We start from the raw sequence: 21,650 nt of genomic DNA, 5'->3' as shown, positions 1-21,650 counted from the left end.
TTTAGGTTCTACCTAGCGAGGAATATCCAAACCCTCATGTGCACATACGCTCTCTCTCTCAATCTGGTTCTCTCCCTTTTGCATTTAAAGCATGTAGTAATGTGCTGGACTTCTACCTTTGGAGAATTTAGTTCAAATCTGACTTACATTATAAGCAAAATTGAGCTGCAGAAGATCATTCTAATTATTGAAAGTATTTGCCTAATCTTTACCATGTTATAGCATGGTCATTACCATTTACAGTATATTACAGTTAGAGCATTTAAAATATGTTCACAGCAGGGCACTACCCTGATAGCTCCTGTAGTGAAAACCAGTGCGAGGGGAGTATACACTGCATACAATACAGTGTGACAGTCCAAAGGGCAATAAACTTGGTCCAGTGAATGAGCAGCAGATCATCGTTCGAAGGTGAATAATTCCACATTGTTCTAAGCTGTACTTATCTATACAGAAAACACATCCAAAGGGATTGTTACCTTCCTGTCTTCTTGAAGAAGGAAGGCATTTATGGAGAAGTAGGGTAGGGAGACAGGGGGAGAAGGCAGGATACAGCTCCTTTCATAGACTTAGTGCCGAGATATGGATACACTTAACTGAAGGGGGAAGGGGGGATGCTTTCTTCTGTCTTCATATGATGAAAATAAAAAGTGATCAGGATAGATTTTTGTTATCCTCTGGGCATTAAAAGCTTAAATGCAAAATGCATGACTTATTATATCTAGCCAACTCTTAGGGGTAAATAGGCAGTATGGGGAATTAGTTGTTGTTAATTGGACTTCTGAGCTGAATTCCCAGGGTGCTGCACTGCAAGCATACCCCTTTTGTTTTAATATTGAAATAGGGAGAAGCCAGCTCTGTGATGGATTCATTCCAGTATAGAACAGCAGAGCACGCTAAATCATCTTCGTCCAAATACTTAGTTGGATTTGTTGAATGTAAATATTTTAGGGTTAATTTCTACATGTACTATAGAAGGTATTTGGTTTTCCATTGACCATTTTAAAACTGTAAGGCAGATCTTCAAATAGCATAAATTGCCTAATTGTTCTGTAGCATCTGAAGATATGGCTCGCTGTTTCTTAAGCTGTCATCTAAATATGTAAAACATTTTCTATGAAATTTGGGGCGCTCGATTCTGCTGCCGGTAAACTGAACTCTTCAGGATTGCATGGCAGTGAGTGTAGTTTCAGTGATACAATTTTTTTACAAAAAGTGCAATCTTGAAAATCGTATTTTGTGTCGTTTTATCAACATCACGCACAGTATTTCGTTGGACTTGATGATCTTGAAGGTCTTTTCCAACCGAAATGATTCTATGATTCTATGATTCTATGATTCCTTAGAAAGTTTTAATAACAATCACAAAATAAAACCAAAGTTCTCTCACAGATTCGGGAGACCCAGAAAAAAATAGGTTTTGCTTCAGCCTTTTGTTCTAGGAGCCAGTCCAGTCTGCATGTGCTGAAAAAAGTGATAAAGTAGCAATCCCCAGAGCAGAGACCACAGGTCACACATCTCCTTTAACACCCTGTTGTAGTTGATCCTCCTTGCATAGCTAATTGCCACTGGTATAATCCAGAAGGTAACAGAAAAACCCAGGCTAGTCTTCCATGTTCCTGTCAGTAAAAAATCACAAAGAAATGTTCCCAGTGGTCCTGAAGTGCTCAGAAAAATAACCTAGGGAGATGTTTAAATGAATTATAAACCCCTTAGAGAACCTAAGCAGCAAAACCTTCCTGTACCTCTTCATGTATCTTTAAATCATGAACACAAATATTTTTTTTTTAAAAGGTACACTGATGCGTGATTGACCTTTCCTTATTCTTTACCTCTCCTGTTATGGTCAACATTTGCCATGGTAGGTAGCCCTTCCTATGTGAAAGAACAAAGCAACAGCAAGATGTCCAAAACACCAGATCCCATCGACACTTAACCTCTCACTCAACAGTTTGGTCCCAGTCAATTCAAAGGAGTTTTATTGTTTATTGGACTAAAAATGGAGTCTAGCCTATAGCTTTCTCACCTGTTTGCAGGATCCATGTCAATTTATGGCAGATGTTTTTCAGTCATTTCTTGTGGTAAGCAGCTCTGTAGAAAGGAGCAGCTACTCCTAGTATTTGGTGTTCACCGCTCTCCCCAAAATTCTGCAAAGAAAGACTTGCACACTAACTCTTTTCGCAGAATCCCTGAAATTTTATCAAATAGTAACCTTAATTACTCCTGTTTCAAAACTGGGAAAGTTGGACTTACACCAGCTAGGACTAGCACTTAGGTAACTAGATTGTCAAGGTGTTTGGGAGCCACCTGAAGACATTACATTACGGACATCCAAAATCACAGTAACCACCATCAGTGTCCACACAGATGATTACACTGCCCTTAATTAAGTGATTTACCCAAATCTGCCATGGGAAGCCGTGTCAGCGAGGGTGCTTTGCCCCTTTGATCCCAGGCGCAGGATGGCAGGAGGCACATCCTCCCCGTACGGCAGGAGAAATAAATATGGCCATACTCCTCACCTCGGGCGGCTGCTATCAGGGGAAGGAGCAGCTAGGTGACGATCCTGAGCAGCTCTGGAGACATTTCCAGCGCGAGTCTTTCTGGAGATGTGAGCTGCCTACAGCGTTATACACATTGCTGGGAAAAGATTGCCTCCGTGGCCCTGATGCCTGGGCGGCCAGAAGGCTTAGACGTCAGCAGCGGACAGCATTTAGCTTGCATTTGACACCGGGGATGAAATACCGTTTTTACAGCCTGGAAGAGCTGTGCAGAGCCCCTTTATTTTTCCATTGCTCCACACCGTAGATGTGTGGACGGACACAACACCGCTGCACTGGGAGGACCGATACGAGGAGGACGAGATGTTGTAGGCCAGGGACCCCTATTTCATCTCGGGGACTGGATGCAAAGTGGCCGTGAGCCATCACCACGCAGAATTTACATCTCAGCTGCGTGTGCTGCCCATGGGCTTGGTACCCTGCTCCGTCTTAAACACTTTCCACAGCGGGAGGGGGACTGCCCACAAAGCCTATTTAATTAGGCGTTGTGTAGGAAGGACGAACTCCATCCCAAGTGAGTTGGAGGATTGCATGTCTCCTCCAGATGGTGAAATTTTTTTTTTTTTTTTCTAAGGCAGGAGAAAGTAAGCAGGTGTGAGTATGGGGCCTACCTGTATTGGTTTTAATCAGCAACTTTAAGCAAACTCAGTGTTCTCATCAGAAAAGGGGAAAAATAAACAGCTGAGCACTGTGATTCATTTACACTTCAAATATACTTTGAGTTGGTTATTCCTCAATTAATCAAATAGCTGGTGTATCCCTAAAGTAGTATAAAGTGACACGCTGTGTGAAATCAATTTTCCCTTCCAAAATCATTAAATTCAGTAGCCTGTGACTACATCCCTGCTAATTCTAGTACCGGTCCTTTCATCCTCCATTAACTTTGGCACGCCTAACAGGCTGTCAAAAATAATTTCCCAGAACGTAAATAATTCAGAAATTAAAAATTAATAAATAATAACAGAGAGCTACTGGGAGATAGACTGGGTCAATTAGTCAGCTCTGCATTCTGTTTCTTCGCAGCAGGGGGGCAGCCACATTCGTTACTAGAATCTTTCCTCCGATTCCTGGGTCTGATTTACGGCTCTTCATTACTGGATCCAGTCAGACACAATTACCTCCATCACTATCTCAGTTCCTAACTTCAAAGAAACACACATTTTCTTGTCTGCTTTTTTTTTCCTTGCAGCAGCCTCAGCTTGACGTCCCTGGAATTTCTTCCACGCGGACTAATTAATAAGACTTTGACTTATCATATTCACTTCTCTTCTTTGATGTCCTACCTTAGTCAATCATCCTATTTAATTAGAATTTCAATGATAACTTTACTTATCTCGTGGCTAGATGTAAATTAAAATAACGGGATTTTAATTCTCTTTCTTACGGGGTTATGACATTTCTGACAGAAAAAGTTTCAACCCAAATACGATGTTATGTACTTCCTATGCTAGGAGTGCATTCCACTAAATTGTTTTTCCCTTTGCTACAAAATAATTTTGCTTGTTTAACAAGCTCCACTGAAATGGAAATGAACTACAGTTTCTCATAATGTAATTTGCACAGGTCCATGTTATGGAAGGTTATGTTGATATAAATGAGTATAAGCAGATTGTGACAAATACCACATAGTTAACAAGGAAGAGGAATGGGATTTTTAAGAAAAAAAATATCTCTGGAAGGACAATGGACCATAGGTCCTCTTCTTCTTTCTGCCCTTTCTGGCAGTTGCTAGTACTTCTCCAAGGTTTCTCGCTTCCTTCCCTCATTTACAGACCTAATCCTACTGGTTGTATCCGAGTGGCACCTAAGGTTGGATTCCGATTTCAATGAGACATTTCTAAAACACATACCCATCCGCTGTTCATAGAAATGGTATTGTGGCTGCGGCTTAACGGAAGCAGTGTATCCCTCAGCTATCGGGTTTTTTTCCTCTCTGCAGTACCCAGTATGTGCTTGCACACAAGCTCGCTTTCCTTCCCATGCCTCTTAGAATTTGCCAGTCTAGGTTGGTAAGACAGCAAGTGAATACGAGTGAAAACAATCTCTCATTTTTTCATTGAAGCTTATGGTGCAGGAGAGCCCTAGAAGGATCTGTGAACAGAAGTAAATGGAGCAGCAGTGTCCTTGTGGGGCCTGGGAGATCCCTGGAAGTGGAACAGGAGGGTGAGGAAAGTAAAGGGGGATACTTTCTGGGGGTCCAGCTGCACTTATTGAGCCTTACTCATTTGGGCACTCTCACTTTTACTCTGGTGGAACTTCCCATGAGACCAAGTGAATGGTTGTGCACATAGGTAGGGACTTTCAGAAAAAAGAGAGGTAAGGACAGGACCACGTGGAAAAGAAAGCAAGGATGGTCAACATACCAAGAACTGGTCTTGTACCAAGAACTGTGAACAAATTGTTCTTCTGGTGCAGTAAACAGAATATGGTGACAACTTGCTGGCTGGTGCAAAATGTACCACATTACTAATCTGCCCTCAGACATGATTATCTTCCTAATCATCTCTGGTGGAAAAGAGGTTTCCAGTTTTGCACTGCCAATAAGCAAATACAGCCTGGAAGCCAACCTCCAGTTTTCTTAAGGAAAAAAGCCCACACCCTTAGGCCCTATGCTTCCACTGACACCCTAGAAGGGGAAAAATGGGTTTTATAGGATACCACTGTTATGTTTCCAAGTCGATGCGTTGTGCATTTGCTAATCCATCCCCTTTGTTGTACTCAAGGAAAGAAGAAAGTGCAGAAAGAGTTAATGAGACATCTCAGACACAGAAAATAACTGCTCCCCAAAAAGATGGTTTGGTCGTGTGAAGAGGTAGGAGTAGCAGAGAACATGAGAGAATCACTTGACTAGCACTAATCTGTACAAAATGGGCTTAGTGAGCTCCTGCTTCAAATCTTATCCCCACATGAGATAGCATTAAACCAGTTGTCATAAAGCTAACATTTCTAGATGCTCTGGTGAGCCGTTTGCCTGATAGCCCTGGTCCTCTTACAAAATAAACAGCAAATGTTTGAAAAACTAGGCCAGTGCATCAGCAGAAGCAACCACTGGAATTTAACCGACAGCTCCTAAAATTTATACCAGTTGAGTTTAGAGCCCAAATCAGGTAAGTTCGAAAAAATATCGATACTGTTGTTCAATAATAAAACAGTTACCTGTTGCACTGACAATATCTAAACTAAACTATTCCATCATAATTTAATAGTGTTGTTCTTTAACAACTGGATTCTGTTACACTTTTATATTTAGGCATGATTATTTAATCTAATTTAATTGGCTTTCTTATTCCCCACAGGGTCCTGGGCCTGGAAAGTTCATATTAAATACCCTAATTGCTCTGAAATTTACTTGTCGTCTGAAATATGCTCCTATTTTAAAGATACCCTAAAATCTAGTTCATACATATTTTCTCTTCTTTTACAAATTAGAAAAAATCTGGTGTCCATAATTTGCACTTAAAAAGAGTCAATAATTAACCAAAATAATAATTATAGATCGAAAACAGGGAGGATGCAGTACAATGAACTGCAAGTTACAAACCCGTAAATAAGGCCAGGAGCACACATCAAAGCTTTCCGAGCACCTGCTACACTCCAAAAGCAAAGCCGAAGATGCTAACGATGGCAGCAGCATCCTACATATTTAATGTACGGGTCCTTGGTTATCATTATAGAACATTGCTCAGGCCAGCAGCGCAAAAGAGCTTAAAGACGGTGGGCCCAATCCTGTGCTCCTTGCACGTGGCGATTTCCCGTTGACGCTCCACGAAGATTTTGCCCGTACAAGTCAGTACCAATTGCGGCGGCAGCCGCAACGCGTTCACACGCGCCACGAGAAGGAGGGGATGGACTTTGTGTGGCAGAGCAGGACCACAACTGGCAGCAGAGGCCGGGAAGCAGAAGGGATGGAAACGTGCGCTTTAAAATCTCTTGGCCTTTGATGTGTCAGTGCCACGTGGCAGGGTGGGAGCGGAATCCATTAGGGAGGCCACAAATGGATAGCGGGGGCCTTCCTATCGCCAGCCAGCTGCCGATTTCAGAGCACAGAGGCCAGCTCTGCTTGTTAACCTCCTTCTCAGCTTGTCAGGGATCTGCATGCGTGGGAAGGGAGCTGAAACAAACGTCTGGGAGGAGAAGAGCGATCCGGTGGGGCTCCTTCCAGCGAGTGTTCCTCCTTTCCTTCCTATGAAAGTGGTGCTTAATGCAATTACAAGGGGCTGATAGGGGTAGCTTTTGTGTGTTTATTTTTTAATAACTGCAGATTTAGCAGATCTAGCACCACTGGAATGCTGTTCCTGGATGCTGACAAGCCATCTTACGCTCCCTTAGCTCTTGCTGTTTCCTTTCTTTTCTTTTCTCAGGGATCTACCAGAGGCTGTTAAATACAAAAGTCAGAAAACAAAACCCAGCTCAGGCAGCTTGTAAGATGCAGACTGCTGAACGTGGGGAGGGTGTGTTAAGGGAAAGATCAACTAGCCATGTCCTGTTTCCCCTTTGCTTTTCCTAGGTACCTATGGCGTGGAGATGGGATTTTGGCTCAGGTGGACCTTTGACCTGAGCAGCAGAGAAAGTTTTATACCTTCGTATACCTGCTCGAGCGCCTGCCCCGGAGCACGTGAGACAGCAAGTACGTGCCTTGGTAAACAGGCAAGGGGATTTTCTGCCCGAGACTCCCAGCGCAGCTGCCGGCGCAGCAAGGAGGTGTTAGGCAAATGTCGGTAGCGTGTGGCTCTCCACAGGGCCCAGTTTCGGGATCAGCCTGTCAGATGGGTGCAGTGCCCGGGAAGGCGCTGCCGGGCGGTAGCGAGGGCGTCTCGGGAGGAAGGGAGGTTAGCACTTCGGTGCCCAAGGCAAGGTATTCTTGAACAACTTGAACACTGCAAAAAGAGGGAAGGTGCAACCCTCTTCCCCCCGAGGCTGGCAGGAGAAGGGGCGCAGCCTTCAAGGGGGACCAGCCTTCACCCCGTGTAAGTTTTTGCATAAGAGCACACAGTTTCCAGGTGTGTTATCTGCCGTTTTGGCGTGGAAAAGGGTGGATGAGTGGCTTGTAATTTAGAGCTTAGAACAGCACACTGAGAAATGGTTTATGGGCCTACGACTACATAACTACCATAACGAAGAACAAAACGTTCTTTCATGAGGAAAGAAGCTGATGTTTTATAAAAAGTTTTTCAGTAAAACATAAAAAATAAAAAAAATGTGGTGCGGGGGGGGAGAAAGCATGTGCTTTCCCGGAATCCCGGGGAAAAGTGAAGCAGCTGCAGCAGAGAGGATTTTGCCGTGCTTTACCACGTCCGTCCCCCCCATCACCTCCGCCGCCCCCGCTGGCCGCGGCAGCGCTGCCGGCCCGGCCGGCTCTCAGCCCGCTCCTGCCGCTGAGCGGCGCCCCGCCCCGCTTCAGCCGTACAACATGGCGCCACCCGTGCGGCTCCGCTTCCGTACAACATGGCAGCGCCCACGCCCCACCGCAGCCGGGAGACGAGCCACAGCTATTCCTTCCGGGTTCCAGCGCGCCACTATTTCAATGTTGAACGGCGCGTTTCCGCCTCCTCTTCCGGGTCCGGCGGCGCCAGGTATGGCGGAGGGTTGATGGGGGCTGTCGGCGCCCATCCGCCCCCATCAGCGGCCCGGCGGGCGGCGGGGGCGGCCAGGGGCCCCGGGGAGCTGTGGTGAGGGACGGGCGGCGCTGCTGCCGGCGCTCGGGCCGGCGGCGGGGCCAGAGCTGCGCGGCGGAGAGGCTGGGCCTTCCCAGGCCTCCGCGGCGGAGCTCCCGACAGGGGCCCGCGTCTCCCGGGCCGCAGCGAGCCGCTGGCGGGGGCTGCGGCGCTGGCCCCCGCCTCCCCCCGGCCCAGCGCCCGAGGAGTGCCAGCCTCGGCGGCGGGGGCTTGCCCTGAGGGGCTCCGAAGGCTGCCGGCGCCTCGCTGGGGCTTTTCTCCCTTGCACCGCTGCGGAAGCCGGGTACTGCGGGTGGCGCTGAGGTCGTCGCGTTGTGCTGGGCCCGGAGAAGGCCCTGGTCTGGGCCTCGGGTGTGACCGATGCAGTTTGCTGTCAGATGGGATAGTGGAAGATAGCGTTTGCTTCGGCTCGAAGTTTTCAGCCTTGCCAGCGAAGCTTACGTTGATGAGAAAATACACAGCTGCTAAAGCTTTCAGAATGTGTTAGGGGAGATGACATCATACAGGCAAGACCCCGACGTCGTACTGCGTTCAAGTTAGTTTGGACAAACTTCATTGCAAATCCCAGTCTACCCACTGTCCCGTGTTTTGTTGTTTTTTAGTGTAGTTCTGCTGGCTGTCATTGATGAGGAAATGCTTTAATTTTATTAATACTAATACAGAATCAGCTGCTGATGATTCAGGTCTGACCCAGTGCTTCAGTGCAGGTGCTGCTGTGATATATGAACTTACATGTGGACATGGAGCCCTTAAACTAGCGCTGCTTTGTTTTTGACTAATTTAGGTGTAAAAAATGGTTCAGCGCCTGACCTACCGCCGTAGGTTGTCCTACAACACAGCTTCCAACAAGACCAGACTGTAAGTAAGACATAGTTTCTGAGAAAACTTATTTTTTAAGAAAGCTAAGTTTAAGTTTAGATTGTTACATTAACTGAGTATTTTTCTGCCATACTTAGGTCCCGAACACCCGGGAACAGGATTGTTTACCTTTATACTAAGAAAGTGGGGAAGGCACCAAAGTCAGCATGTGGTATATGCCCAGGAAGACTTCGTGGTGTAAGTATTAGCTGTACTGGCATAAGATTTTTTTTTTTTACAGCAGTGTTTTTTCAGTACAAAGAGCCTTTTCAAGTAATACAACATGCCTGTTTATTGATGAATTCTTGTTGGAACAACTTTCTTCTTTAAAATATTCTTCTCCAAACGTTGTAAAGTTTAACTGGTAAAGTAAGCTTTGAAAGCTTAAAGAGTAAGTGCTTTTTTAATGCTTGTTGTTTTCATTTCTGTTATATCTGAACCTTTTCATTTTATAAGATGTAACTGGCTGAAATTTTTAGAGCTAGACTGAGGTGATTCTGTAGCAGGTTTAAAAGTCTAAATTGGACCTATTAGGTAGACTTTCAAAAAAAGCCATAAGCCATATTTGACTTTCAGTTTTAGAAAAAAGGAATGAATGTTTTTCACATTATATTTTTGTCCAAAATGTGGTGTAATCTTGGTGTAATGCCATTGCTCTTAGCAGTGATGGGAATGCTTGAGTAATGTCAACCTTTGAGCAGTTCCTACCCTTGGGAAAACAACCTTTTTTATAAACAATTTTTTAATGAATCTGTTGGTGAACCCCTGTGGTAGAATGAAAAGATCAGCTTAGGAATGCTGAAGGAACAAGCTGCAACTTCAGCCACTTTTTTGCATCTGGAATAGTCAACTTCAGGTGTTGCTGCTTTTTTAAACTATCAAAGTGAATTTTCTTTATATGGCCATTACCCAAAATTACTGTCTTATGATACACTTCTCATTTTTGCTTTCTGTAGGTTCGTGCTGTGCGTCCTAAAGTTCTTATGAGGCTGTCAAAAACGAAGAAGCATGTTAGCAGAGCCTATGGGGGTTCCATGTGTGCTAAGTGTGTCCGTGACAGGTAAGCTTACAGAAAGCTAACTTTATTCTCGAGGTTACTTCATGTGAGACTTTTACATCTCACTGTGTTTTCATAATGTGGACCAAAACTTTGAAGACTTGTATGACATTGGTGTAGTAAAATGGAGAGGGTAAGCATGGGGCACATTTGCAGTGATGTGTGCGATCTTGTCCCTTGGATTTGAGCTAGTTAGTGTATGTGGAGCTCCTTTGTAGAGAGTTTATGTTCTTCATGGTTTCTTACTGCATTGTTACTTTGTTGCTAAACATTCTGGATTTTTATATTTTATACTGAGCCCCCATAGTAAAGATTTTTCTCTTCTGTTGTACTTGTTTTGTCTTATGCAAAGATACAAGTGTAAGATCAGTTGAGCTTTTCGCTTCTTTCTGGTGTTTTGGGATTCAAAGATACTAATTGGTTGTGTAGTAAGCATCTTTATCTGGTGAAGCTTTAAGATGGCCTTTGTTGGGCCTAACTGAATCCAGTTTTACTGTGTAACAACTATAGATCCTATACTTCTTGGCAAGTTTGAGGAAAAAGTGTGTATTATAAAGAATATGTCATCTCTGTGAATGGTAATCAAAGCAGATCTCTGGAGTCAGCAGTCTAATGCCAGTTATTTCATCTGTAGTGCAAATCTTGCCAGCATTTTTTTTTTTTTTGCTTGTGTGAGTTTGAAGTTAAATCGCATTAGGTGCTACTGAAGACAGGTTGTTACAACTGCAGATCCGTAACATAACTTTTCTGTGTTAAAAGGCAATTTTTTTTCTGAGTGTTTTGCCAAACACTTTATGAAATTGGTAGTTCATTTTTAATACATGAGTTTGCCTTATTCTGCCTAAACCAAAAAACAGAGTCACCTCCTTCCCTGCAATTGGCAGCTTTTTGCCTGCATCTCTTCAGGCATCTTTGGTAGGTTTTGTGTACTGTAGAAGTAGCCATATATACCAAATGCATGTGGAATAGCATTTTAATGTTTTGAGGTAGAGTGTGTATGGTATATTTGTGCTTTTAACTCAAACCCATCAAATAGGCTGTTGATGTGAGAGTGCTATAGCATAGGTCCATCTGCATGGTGGCCTTCCATGTGTTCCAGAAATAATGGTATTTAGGCATGACTTGACCTGCCAGAGTTTTCCCCGTTTATGTGCAGGGAGCTTTAATCCTGATAGGGGAACTGTTCTTGTTTTGATAACTGGACTCACATAGAGTTTTCTGTAGTTCTAAGGAAGAGAGCTGACCATGACTGGTCACACCAATTCTGATTTTAAGAACATCTAAATGAATTTGCCAGTGAGGGATTTTGCTTTTTGCCTTTGAAGTTAGTGAAGGTGGTAATTTTTCCAATATTCAGCCATCAGGTATTACCTTGCTTGCCTACGAGCCCCTCACCCTAAACTGGCAGGCACACTAGGCCTTCTTCCCCAAACCACTACATTCGTACAGTGCCACAGTCCCTGTGTTTTGATGCTGACAAGAAAATCGATAGTTTCCCTTTTTATGTAATTGTGGAACTAACACATGTGCAGCGAATGTTGGAGACAGCAAAACTAATTGTAACTTTGTCTTATTTTTGTGTTTTCACCTAAGTAGATTCATGTCCTAAAGTTGTTGTTTCTCCTTTCCAGAATCAAAAGAGCTTTTCTTATTGAGGAGCAGAAGATCGTTGTGAAAGTATTGAAGGCACAAGCACAGAGCCAGAAGTCAAAGTGAATCTATTTGTAGTTTCAGCCCAATAAATGAAAGCTCCACTTTTCTTGTGTTCTGTCATTCCATGTGCTAGTCAAAGCTGGTAGGAGCTGCTTCTCACAGCTTGTATAATGCAGAATATAATGCAGGGTTTTGGTGCAGCAAACCCCGTAAGTCAGGATGCTGTGTTCTGCGCTGCCTGCAGACAGGGAAATCAAGCAGGTGGAAGGAGGTCTGGTTAAGCAGGGGTCCTGGCTCTGTCTCACAATCCTGTTGAGGGATTGGAGCAACTTTGAGCAATGCAGATTTTTTTCATGGCAACAGCTGTGTATGAAGTCATCAGAGGACTTGGCTCAGAATAAAGTTAGGAATCTGAAAAAGAAAAGCAAACAAAAGAAGACTGAGACTAAAGACTGGAAGAGAAATTGTCAGATAAAGAAGAGGAGAGCTAGAATAGGCCTAAGGTAGTTTTGTGTTTTGTTTTGTTTTGTTTTTTTAATAGTATGTGCTATAGTTACTGTTACTCGGGGGGGGGGGGGGGGGAATAGTCATACTTCTCAAAGCCAGTGCTGTATCCACCAGACAGTTGCATACTGCTACATCTGGATCTCCTGGAAGAAAGCTGCAGCTGTTGTATTCTGTTCCTGGGTTAGGAGCTGGAGGTATGATAGAAGCAGAGCTCCAGGGTACAGCTAGGACAGACCTTTAATGGCTTCCAGAATTAGGTTTTAGAGTAGTGATTTAGGCTGCTGGTATTGAAACTTGAACGAAAGTTCTGTTGGTTTATCACTGAGGATGTAATGGTAATGTAAAAAGCAACTGTAAAAAGTGGAAATGGGCTTGTGTGGCGGTGTATTTCCCCCCACGCGCACACCCCGAGCTGCTCTGTGATCTCAGGAATTCCTGGTAGGCCGTAGCATTTGTGTAATGAGTTGGGCAGTTAAGTGTCCGTTGACTGTACCAGGAACTCTTGCATGGCTAAGGTGGGGAGTGGCACTGACCATACCAAGGACTCCTGTTGCTTGGCGGAGGTGGGGAACAGGAGCAGGAATAACTGACAGCCTTGGAGCATCCCTTATCTGAATCGTAGTCATCCCCTGACAGCCTTGGAACCTCCCTTATCTGAATCGTAGCTCCTGTGAAATGGTACCACTGTTCCTGGAGTTCTAGTAATTTGCTGATGACTAAAGCCAATCATCTCATGAACCTATAAACAGCGGTCCTATGTGAGGCCCTTTGAGCTCTCCTGGACCGCAGTGGCTGCAACCAGCATCCCTCTCTGAGGGAGATGCCTCTCGGAGCTCGCAAACTCTCCAGTTTGTGAAAATTGGAGGACCGTTGCCAAAAGCTGACAGGACCTGGGCTGATAACCTTTGCTCCTTGAGGCTCAACCCGTTGCCTGTTGAGAAAACGTCGAGACATTTGACGTGAACGTTTTGCTGAACTCAAGGGGAATTTTTAACAGGTATACCTTTGGTTTTTTTATATATATATATATATATATCTTAGAGTCTGTGAGCATGCACATGTAAATTGAGCCGGGTATCCGATAGCAAGTATAGTATAAGTATTGCGCTTTTGAATCTGTAAGTCACTGTTCTGCTACACACATAATCCCTTTAGACATAAACGGTTGACCAAGTCTGGGACTAGGAGTGGATGCAGCCGCACCTAAGCTTCATCAGGAGTTTAGAAAGCAAGAGGGTCTTCTCTGAACCTTGTGACTCAACGGGAGGGGAGGGTCTCCCCCCTTTTTACATCTCCGATCTCTGTGCAAATCACAAAAAATCAATTCTAACTCAATTTTCCTTTGTAAGTTTCTCTCTTACCCTTTTGCATCTTCGGTCTCTGTATAAATAATTCTAGTTTGATTCTAACTTGATTTTCCTTCGTACGTTTAATCCATGTATTAAGAGTGAACCTTGCCATAGCACTTTGTGAAGTCGCACTTCTATAAATTCCTATTAAATCATTTTTTGCTAACACCCTTGACGGTGATTCTTTAAGCGGTCCAAACCACTCATTTTCGTGACAGCTCGTTTTGCTGCTTTGTTTCAATCTGTTTTGTAGACAGAACTGTAAATGTGCCTCTAATGCTATCCAGGAGTACTTTTAACACACTTGAGATAGTTCTTGCATTACCTGTGGGTGCAGTGCTATTCCTCACCCCGAGCTCTGAATTTTGGAACTACTCGGTATCTGACAAGAAGCGAGTATCTATGTTTACCGATAACTATTTTTTCAAAAAGTGGCGAGCTCCACTACCGCAATAAGGAAGGAGGAGAAATAATTACTGAGCACGCAGATTTACTGGGAGCCCTGAGGTGCCATTTGAAGAGGTTTCTAAGACCACTTGTGGAGTCTGCTCAGGCTGTGGCTCTGAGATGTGTTCAGATTTGTCCTCCTGACTCTATACTGTCTGTTCACACCATGCCTAGCTCTGAAGCTTGTCAGGCTGTACAGTCAGCCAAGAAACAGATCACAGAAAACTGAGCTGATGGAAAGACCTGCCCTCTCAGTGGCAGCGAGCTGGTACTTTGGGTCAACTGCCTGCAAACTCACAGCAGTGCTGTTGGTGCCTCCTGGGTTTGACAACAGGAGATGGCTGTCATCCAGGATAACTGACTTAACACCATGCATGGTGAAAGGAGCTGTATCTCCAAGAATTTTGTCATAGTGTCCCAATTCATTAAAATGATTGTCAATATTCTCAAAATGGATAAATGTTGCAGCTAACTCATGTAGCTTTAAGTATGAAGCATTTCTTTCTCCTCAGCTCGGGTTATGCTAAAACTTGTTCCAAAGGCTGTAGCTAATTAAAGGAGGTTTTAAGACTAACATTAGTACCCTGACATTTCTAGGTGCTGTTACTATAGTTAGTTTACCAGGTTAAAATTTTATTAGTTGTTGCCTTACTGTGCTAATACAAACTTCATTACTTTGGCATGCTGGGAAAATGGTTTTAAAGCAGGAGCGGCAAGTAGGGCAGGTGTGTCTAACCTGCCCCCAAAGTGCTCTTGTTTTACATTAGAAGCTGTGAGATTAGAGTTTTCCTTGGGGCTTTTGGAAAGGAGGCAAGCTGGAGGGAGAATACTTTTGGAATAATTAGAAGTGTCATAAACTTCTGTTGACAGGCAAATCACACAGAGAGGGAGATTTTTCCAAACAGGAGGGCTAAGATTGAAAATGATTAATTACAAATGACGTGATTGCACTGAAAGGCAACTGAGTTAGGAGAAGTGGTATCACCGCTGTAGGCAGAAATAAAAGCAGTCATTAGGCAAAATGTCAGTGAAATGGTAATAAGGCCTTAATTTTTTTTTAAACAGTTTTTCTCCGAGCAGATGGCTGCAGCGTAGGTATGGGGGTAGTTGTTTGGGGCACTATACCCCTCAGGGCTGCCGGTGCCCTCTGTGCAGTGGGTAGTAGGCTGGATGGCTTGGTGAGGCAGGGCGTGTTCACCTGGAGCATGTGCTTTTAAACACACTTGCATAACCTGGAGCGAGGGGTTGGTATCGAGATGGTTTTTACTGCCTCTCTCTGGTGTTAAATTACATTTGCTGAAAGGCATCAGTCGTGGGTGTTTGAGGTTTGGGTTTTTTTAATGGACCTGTTTACTTCTCTTCAGCTAGCACTCTGATTCAGTCCCTGGCTGTCAGGTGCCTCTTCTGAAGGAAACGCTTCCCATGCTGTCAGGAGACTTGACCTCAGCTCAGGCAAAGGTACAGAGAAGACAGAACTGCTCCAAGAAGGGCTCTCCTCTGCCCCTGTTCACGAAGCAAGAGGAACTAGACAAGTTTCCACTCAAAACATGGAATTTTTCTCCCTGATGCGTTGCCTGGGTGCTTCTCTCCATCCCGAGCCTCTGCCGAGCTGAGGACAGTGGCAGGTTGGCCCTGCTGCCAGCCTGGGCAAACGAGGTGTTCACATACTTTTACAGGAGTGTGTAGGATGGTCTGTATACACCCAGGTCTATGCCCGCTTGCTCCCAGCAGCTACTGGTTTGATGCACCTTTTCCCCCTGCTCTCCGTGTGCTGCCGTTGGGCTCTCCTCTGACTGCCGGCCACGGTGGACACCACATCCCACGGTGCAGGCAAGGGGCATCCCAGCCCCGCTCCCCTGCAAACACAGGGACCTGAGTGAGGCCGACTCCGGATCTCGTTCTTTTCCCCGGGCCTGCGTCTCCCCAGCCCGGCTGTCCAAGCTCACCCGCCGGGCCTGGGTTTTCCTTTGCCCTGCCAGGAAACTGCCGCAGCGCTCCCGGCGCCTTGGCTGCGGGGCCGGTGTTGCACCTGCCCGTAGGAAGTATGCCATAAGCGAGGCTGGTGGCGAGCGCTTACGCGTCCATCTGCGCACACGCGTGTCCGCGGCCGCCAGCCCCCTGCGGCGCGGCGGGAGCCGGCAGGGGCGGCCACGTGGCTGCCCAGCCCGGGGGGCTGGGCCCGCGCCCCTGTCCCGGCCCCGCCCCAAGCTCCTCGCCGTTACCCAGCACCGACACGTCAGTGCTGCTGGGTCCTGGCAGGTGGGTAAGAGCTAGAGACTGCGGCGGCGGGCGGTCTGCGTTTCCGATGGTTTTTGCGCAGAAAAAAGGTCTCTCTTTACGTCTGTCGTTCTTGCCTGGGCGTAACTTTTGGTCGTTCGTTTAGAGTGGCTTGCTTTCCTTTTTTTTTTTGTTATTTGTTAATTTACCCCTGTCAGGGCGCAGCAGCCAATTTCCGTTTCCGCCTTCGTGTCCGGTCGCGGAGGGCGGTTGCGGCGGGGCGAGGCGGGCAGGGAGCAGCGGTGCCGGTGCCGCCGCCGCCATCGCCATGGAGACGCTGTACCGCCTGCCCTTCGCCGTGCTCGAGTGCCCCAACATCAAGCTGAAGCGGCCGAGCTGGGTGCACATGCCCTCGGCCATGACCGTTTACGCGCTGGTGGTGGTGTCCTACTTCCTCATCACCGGAGGTGAGGCCGGGGCCGGTGGGGCGGGCGGGCGGGCGGGACACCCCGCTTACGGAGTAGCTCTTCCTCTGCCTCGGGTGGCAGAGCCACTGCTGCCGCCGACCCCTTGTCCGGCTCCAAATGGGGCGGGAAACGGGAACCTCGGTCGGCTCCGAGCGGCCTTGCGGCGTCGGGGCAGTTCTCGCTGTTTGCTGCTGTGCGTCAAAGGTGATGCTTGCTTTTTTCCCCACAGGGATTATCTACGACGTGATTGTGGAACCTCCCAGCGTGGGGTCGATGACAGACGAACACGGGCATCAGAGGCCGGTGGCCTTCTTGGCGTACAGGTAGGAGGGCAGGAGCGGGGCTCTGCCCCCGCAAGTGAGGTGCTGCAAACGCCTAAGCGCAAGTGAATAAACCCGGCTTACAGAGCTGTGCGTCTCATTTTTGTGGAGCACTCTGTGCAAGGCAGGATCTGTTCTGTATCAGTCTCTGGTTTGCAAATATTTAAAAAAAAAGAAAAGCAGCACTGAAACCAATGGAAGTAGAAAACCTCAGTCCTTCTAAAACTTCTAAAAATGCAAAGTCTGGTAAGAAAAAAGATTTGAGCTGGCAGTACTTCTCTTTCTTCCAAACCCTTGGTATTGAAGTTGAGTTTTATAGCGGATGCAGACACATTTGATCATACTTCATAGCAGCATACATAATGTTTGTGAAACTTTTGGTTCTGGTCTTCTAAACTCTAACATAATTGGGATTTTTGTGTCTGAGGGTGGGGAGCACAGTTACAAATGTGTAACAACAGTGTCTTCTTTGAGTTTTTTGCTTTTATTATTGAAAATAAGCTAGAGGCTGCTTAGCAACAAATTGGTCTGAAGAGGGTGAAATCTACATTTGTAACTGTGTTTTTTATGCATGTAGAAACAAATAATGGTTTTTGTTAAATACCAAAAAAGTTCTTTGAATCTGTGAGGTCTGTGACATGCCTCATGTACAGATTTTGATTTGGACTAGGTGTAGTATATGTCAGACTGGCTTGGATTGTTGCAGTGTAGATGAATCAAGCTACTGCTGGGAGTTGATAGCACTTTAGTAGAAGTCAGTGAAAACAACATGAAAGAAGATGAAGTTGTTTGTTTTCAGGATATGAGACAATAACGATAATCTTCATTTCTGTATTAGCGTCCACAGTAGTTTCATCCATGCCAATTTTATGAGGCTGCTAGTATTGCTAATTACAAGGATAGGAAAAAGGTTCAGTGACTGTGGGAAGCAGGAGGCTCATGATCCAGGTGCAGTATTCTTTCTGCATCTTGGCTTCCCCTCTCTCCATCTGAGCTTTGTAAGAAGGAAGTCCGGCCATGTGGACTGACAGAGAGCCAGGGCACTTTCAGGCTGTGTCCCTACTATCGATATGTGCAAGCTCAGCGAGCTGGTAGCAAAACATACTGCAGGCGAGAACTGGTTTTGCTGTGTGCTGGAATCAGTAGATGTTTCATGTGCTGACATAGTGCTTTGAGTGGGGTTTGTACTGAGATGAGGATTCAGGCACTGCTGTCCAAACATCGGGATGGACATAAGACTTGGAAAGCTCAGTGGCCATGGGGTCATGGTTCCATGCCTCGAGTCATCTGTGACACCAGGTGCTACTTTGGACCAGATATTTCTGAAAAATGATGAGCTTGCGTGGTAGCCGTTAGTATACAGTGTTATGTATAAAACCACTAGTATGCTTGACTGGTCACATTGCAGACTATCAGTCCCGGAGATAAATTGCATATTAAAGCCTTGATGTAATTGCATAATGTCAGTTTCCATACCTACTTTTTGTTAGAAAGTCAGCCATCAAAGTTAATCGTCCTGTTGAATTTGTACAGCTAAAGCAGGTTGAGTACATGGGGTTTGAAATATAAAGTTTCTTTAAAACTAATCTTTTTCTGACTCTCTTCTTCCCTTCCCTCCCCCTTTTCTTTTTTCCTTCAGAGTAAATGGACAATATATTATGGAAGGCCTTGCATCCAGCTTCCTCTTCACAATGGGTGGCTTAGGATTCATAATTCTGGATCGATCCAATGCACCAAATATCCCCAAGCTGAATAGGTTTCTTTTGCTCTTTATTGGATTTGTCAGCGTGCTTTTGAGCTTCTTCATGGCCAGAGTTTTCATGAGGATGAAATTGCCGTAAGTGATTTAGTACTCTTTCAGCTTTTCTTCTCTTTCGTGGCTCATGTGTGTGTCTGTTAAATTTAAGAGTAACAGAAAATACAGTGAGGTATGGTCAAGATCTTATAGCAGCTTGGCTATAAGTTGCTTTTTTCAACGCTTTTTTGGAACAAGCTACCTCAAATGAGGTGGGGTGCTTTTGGGGCCAGCTACTGTAAGATTGCACTGTGGTTAAAAAAAAAGGTGACAGTTCCTGGTATGTCAGAAGATATGATTAGTGAGTCTGACTTAGAATTAATTTTAAGGTAGAGTGAGTATGTACTGGTCGGGTAAAAATAATTACAAGGTAGGCCTTTGAGGAAAAAGCAAGTGTCAAAGAACTTGAAAAAAGGCAAATGAGTTCATTATAGTGACAGTGTACATGAGAGATCATAACTAGAAGAACTGATGGCAGCAGTAAACAAGTGTTCAGAAACATCCGACACAGTCTTGAAGATGATGTCTAAGGGTTTTTTTGTTGCTGGAAAACTGAACGTAACATTGACGCATACGATATACGTGACATTTTAATACGTCTATATTCACAGATCAAAAAATAGGAAAGATCTCGAGGCCATGCAAAATCCAAATGCAGGATTTTCAATTCCAACCCCCTCTTTATTTCTCAGTCCATCTATTTCATTTAGAATAGCTGGAACCTGGTGTTTGGAGGTACTGGTAGTTAATTTTTGGAGTAGCTCCATGAGGTGTTGACTTAACGATGACGGTCATTCTTTCTTTCTTAAATATATTTTTTAACCTCTGTAGTGTAGTTAAAAAATTTGTTTCATAGCACAGAAGTGACAGGTTCCTTGGCAGCAGGTTGCTGGGTAGGGACCTGCTCTATATTTTCTTGCTTCGTTGATGCTATATATTTTCTTGTTTCATTGAGTACCTATGTGTCTTAACAGTTCTTTTTCTTAAACTCATTAAAGAAACAGGGCTTCAGAGAAATGGAAGAGAAAGAGACCAGAGTTGTGTTGAGTGTCAGAAAATGTTGGGTTATACTGAATATCTTAACACTGGTAGTTTGTGTAAAGGGCACAAATAAAGAACCTTTCGTAGGGTGTAACCTGGGCTTCAAAAATTCCAAACAATTACCAAAGCTAGATTGAGAATGGGCTAATCAATTTTCAGTGTTCATTGAAGAAAATCAGCTGAGGAAGGAGCGTGTAGTTAAGCAGGCCAGTTTGTACCTTGGACAGGATTTGTTGTTTTAAGTAGCCTTGATCAGCAGAGTTTTTGGCAGTCTGAAGTTTTTGTTTTAAGACCATATTTCTCTTGATTTTTGAGGAGGGCTGCCTGTGTTTGCTAACTTTTTTTCTAACTTAAATTTTTTCTGTAGGGGCTACTTGATGGGTTAGTACCTCTTGTGATGTATGAAAGCCCGAGCTGAATTTACTCCTCTTCATGAAGTGTTTAAGAAGAAGCAGCAAGAAACAAATTCCGTAGTCACCATCAACAGGAAAGAGACCTGGCTGTAAGAAACAACTAGGGAAAGAGTGCTTTCTCTGCAAACAAACTTTCACTACCAATGGCTGATTTGTAGTTTTGAAGCAATGTTTTATCATTTCTGCTTTAGAGCTTTTGAAAAGAGCAAGTTACCTAGCTGGGTTTTTCTTTTTATATCCCAACTCAGTATGAAATAGAGAACTTATCTTTAGCTCTACCTGAAATAAGTATTAGCCATTGGCTTGACAGTTCTTTGTTGCAGGTCTGTTCCCTCTTCCCTGTGTGGGACAATTACGTGTGTGAATGAGAGAAGAAACACCTGAAACGTCTCTTCCCAAGTTATAATTAGAAAATTAATAACTTTGGATGCTTTACAGTCAAAATACAATGTGTCTGAAATGATTTCAAAGGCACCTTTTGCCTTGATATTAATGGCTCTATGTGAGCAAATCCAGACATGCACTGGGAAAGGCAAACTGTATGAATGTGCATTTCTTTTAGAAAAAGTGTACGAAAGGAGCCAAATAAAACTTATTTTCTACAAAATTATTTGAACTCTATGCAGTTTCTGAAGCTTTCTTGTGTGCATGGCCTGTTCTACATCCAGGCTTGAGATGCCATACCGTACCATGACCACATAATTTCGGCTTTATTTTTCACTATTGGATAATGATTTTTTTTTTCTTTTTTAATATCAGGGACAAGAAACCTCATATGTTCCATGAACTTGTACTGTATCCAAATGACATACTGTTATCAGTAGCCTGAAGCTGCTGCTTTTTTGTGTGAGAGGTGAGGCTCCAACTTATTTTGTCTTAATTTTAAAAGATTGGATGTTACTATCGTGTTTCATTGAAGTAATGTATTGCGTTCTGGGGGAAGGATCCCTCTAAATCTCCATAAATGTCTTTTTTGCAAGCCATATTGTTTGAAGCACTATTTTCATCTGTATAATAATTGTCAGTGAGAAATGTTGTTTATTCCACATACTTAATCAAATTTCTGAGCTAGCTCTTGATCATCTGCCCTCAGGATATGTCAATTCCACTCCCTCATTCTTACATACAATGTGACTTCTGCATTTGCTCATCTTACATGTTATTAACATTTAAGGTAGCTTAAGCTGTTTTATGAGGCTCATAACTGCAAAGTTTCCAGTCTTTTCAGAGTGGTTATCTTTTGATCACTCTGGTTTTGGTGAGACATATGCTTACCTTCAAGGGGGAGTA

General features: G+C 44.4%; 2 protein-coding genes across 2 annotated transcripts; both read left to right on the top strand.

Annotated features, from left to right (window-relative positions):
• The first annotated feature begins 8,060 nt into the window (after window positions 1-8,060).
• RPL34 (ribosomal protein L34) lies at window positions 8,061-11,910 on the top strand. The gene is made up of 5 exons (XM_052774817.1): window positions 8,061-8,134; window positions 9,021-9,094; window positions 9,193-9,292; window positions 10,051-10,154; window positions 11,783-11,910. Exons 2-5 carry the CDS (start codon window positions 9,030-9,032, stop codon window positions 11,865-11,867), a joined length of 354 nt encoding a protein of 117 aa, XP_052630777.1. The 5' UTR covers window positions 8,061-8,134; window positions 9,021-9,029; the 3' UTR covers window positions 11,868-11,910.
• A 4,618-nt stretch (window positions 11,911-16,528) lies between these two features.
• On the top strand, window positions 16,529-20,970 carry OSTC (oligosaccharyltransferase complex non-catalytic subunit). The gene is made up of 4 exons (XM_052774806.1): window positions 16,529-16,791; window positions 17,021-17,114; window positions 18,751-18,948; window positions 20,315-20,970. The coding sequence occupies exons 1-4, from the start codon at window positions 16,653-16,655 to the stop codon at window positions 20,331-20,333; spliced, it is 450 nt and encodes a 149-aa protein (XP_052630766.1). The 5' UTR covers window positions 16,529-16,652; the 3' UTR covers window positions 20,334-20,970.
• The last annotated feature ends 680 nt before the right edge of the window (window positions 20,971-21,650 follow it).

This window comes from Harpia harpyja, chromosome 2 (assembly GCF_026419915.1).
Source record: "Harpia harpyja isolate bHarHar1 chromosome 2, bHarHar1 primary haplotype, whole genome shotgun sequence".
In the NCBI taxonomy this organism is placed as follows: Eukaryota; Metazoa; Chordata; class Aves; order Accipitriformes; family Accipitridae; genus Harpia; species Harpia harpyja.
The sequence above is the reverse complement of the archived record's forward strand: the minus strand, read 5'-3'. Positions and strand labels throughout refer to the sequence as shown.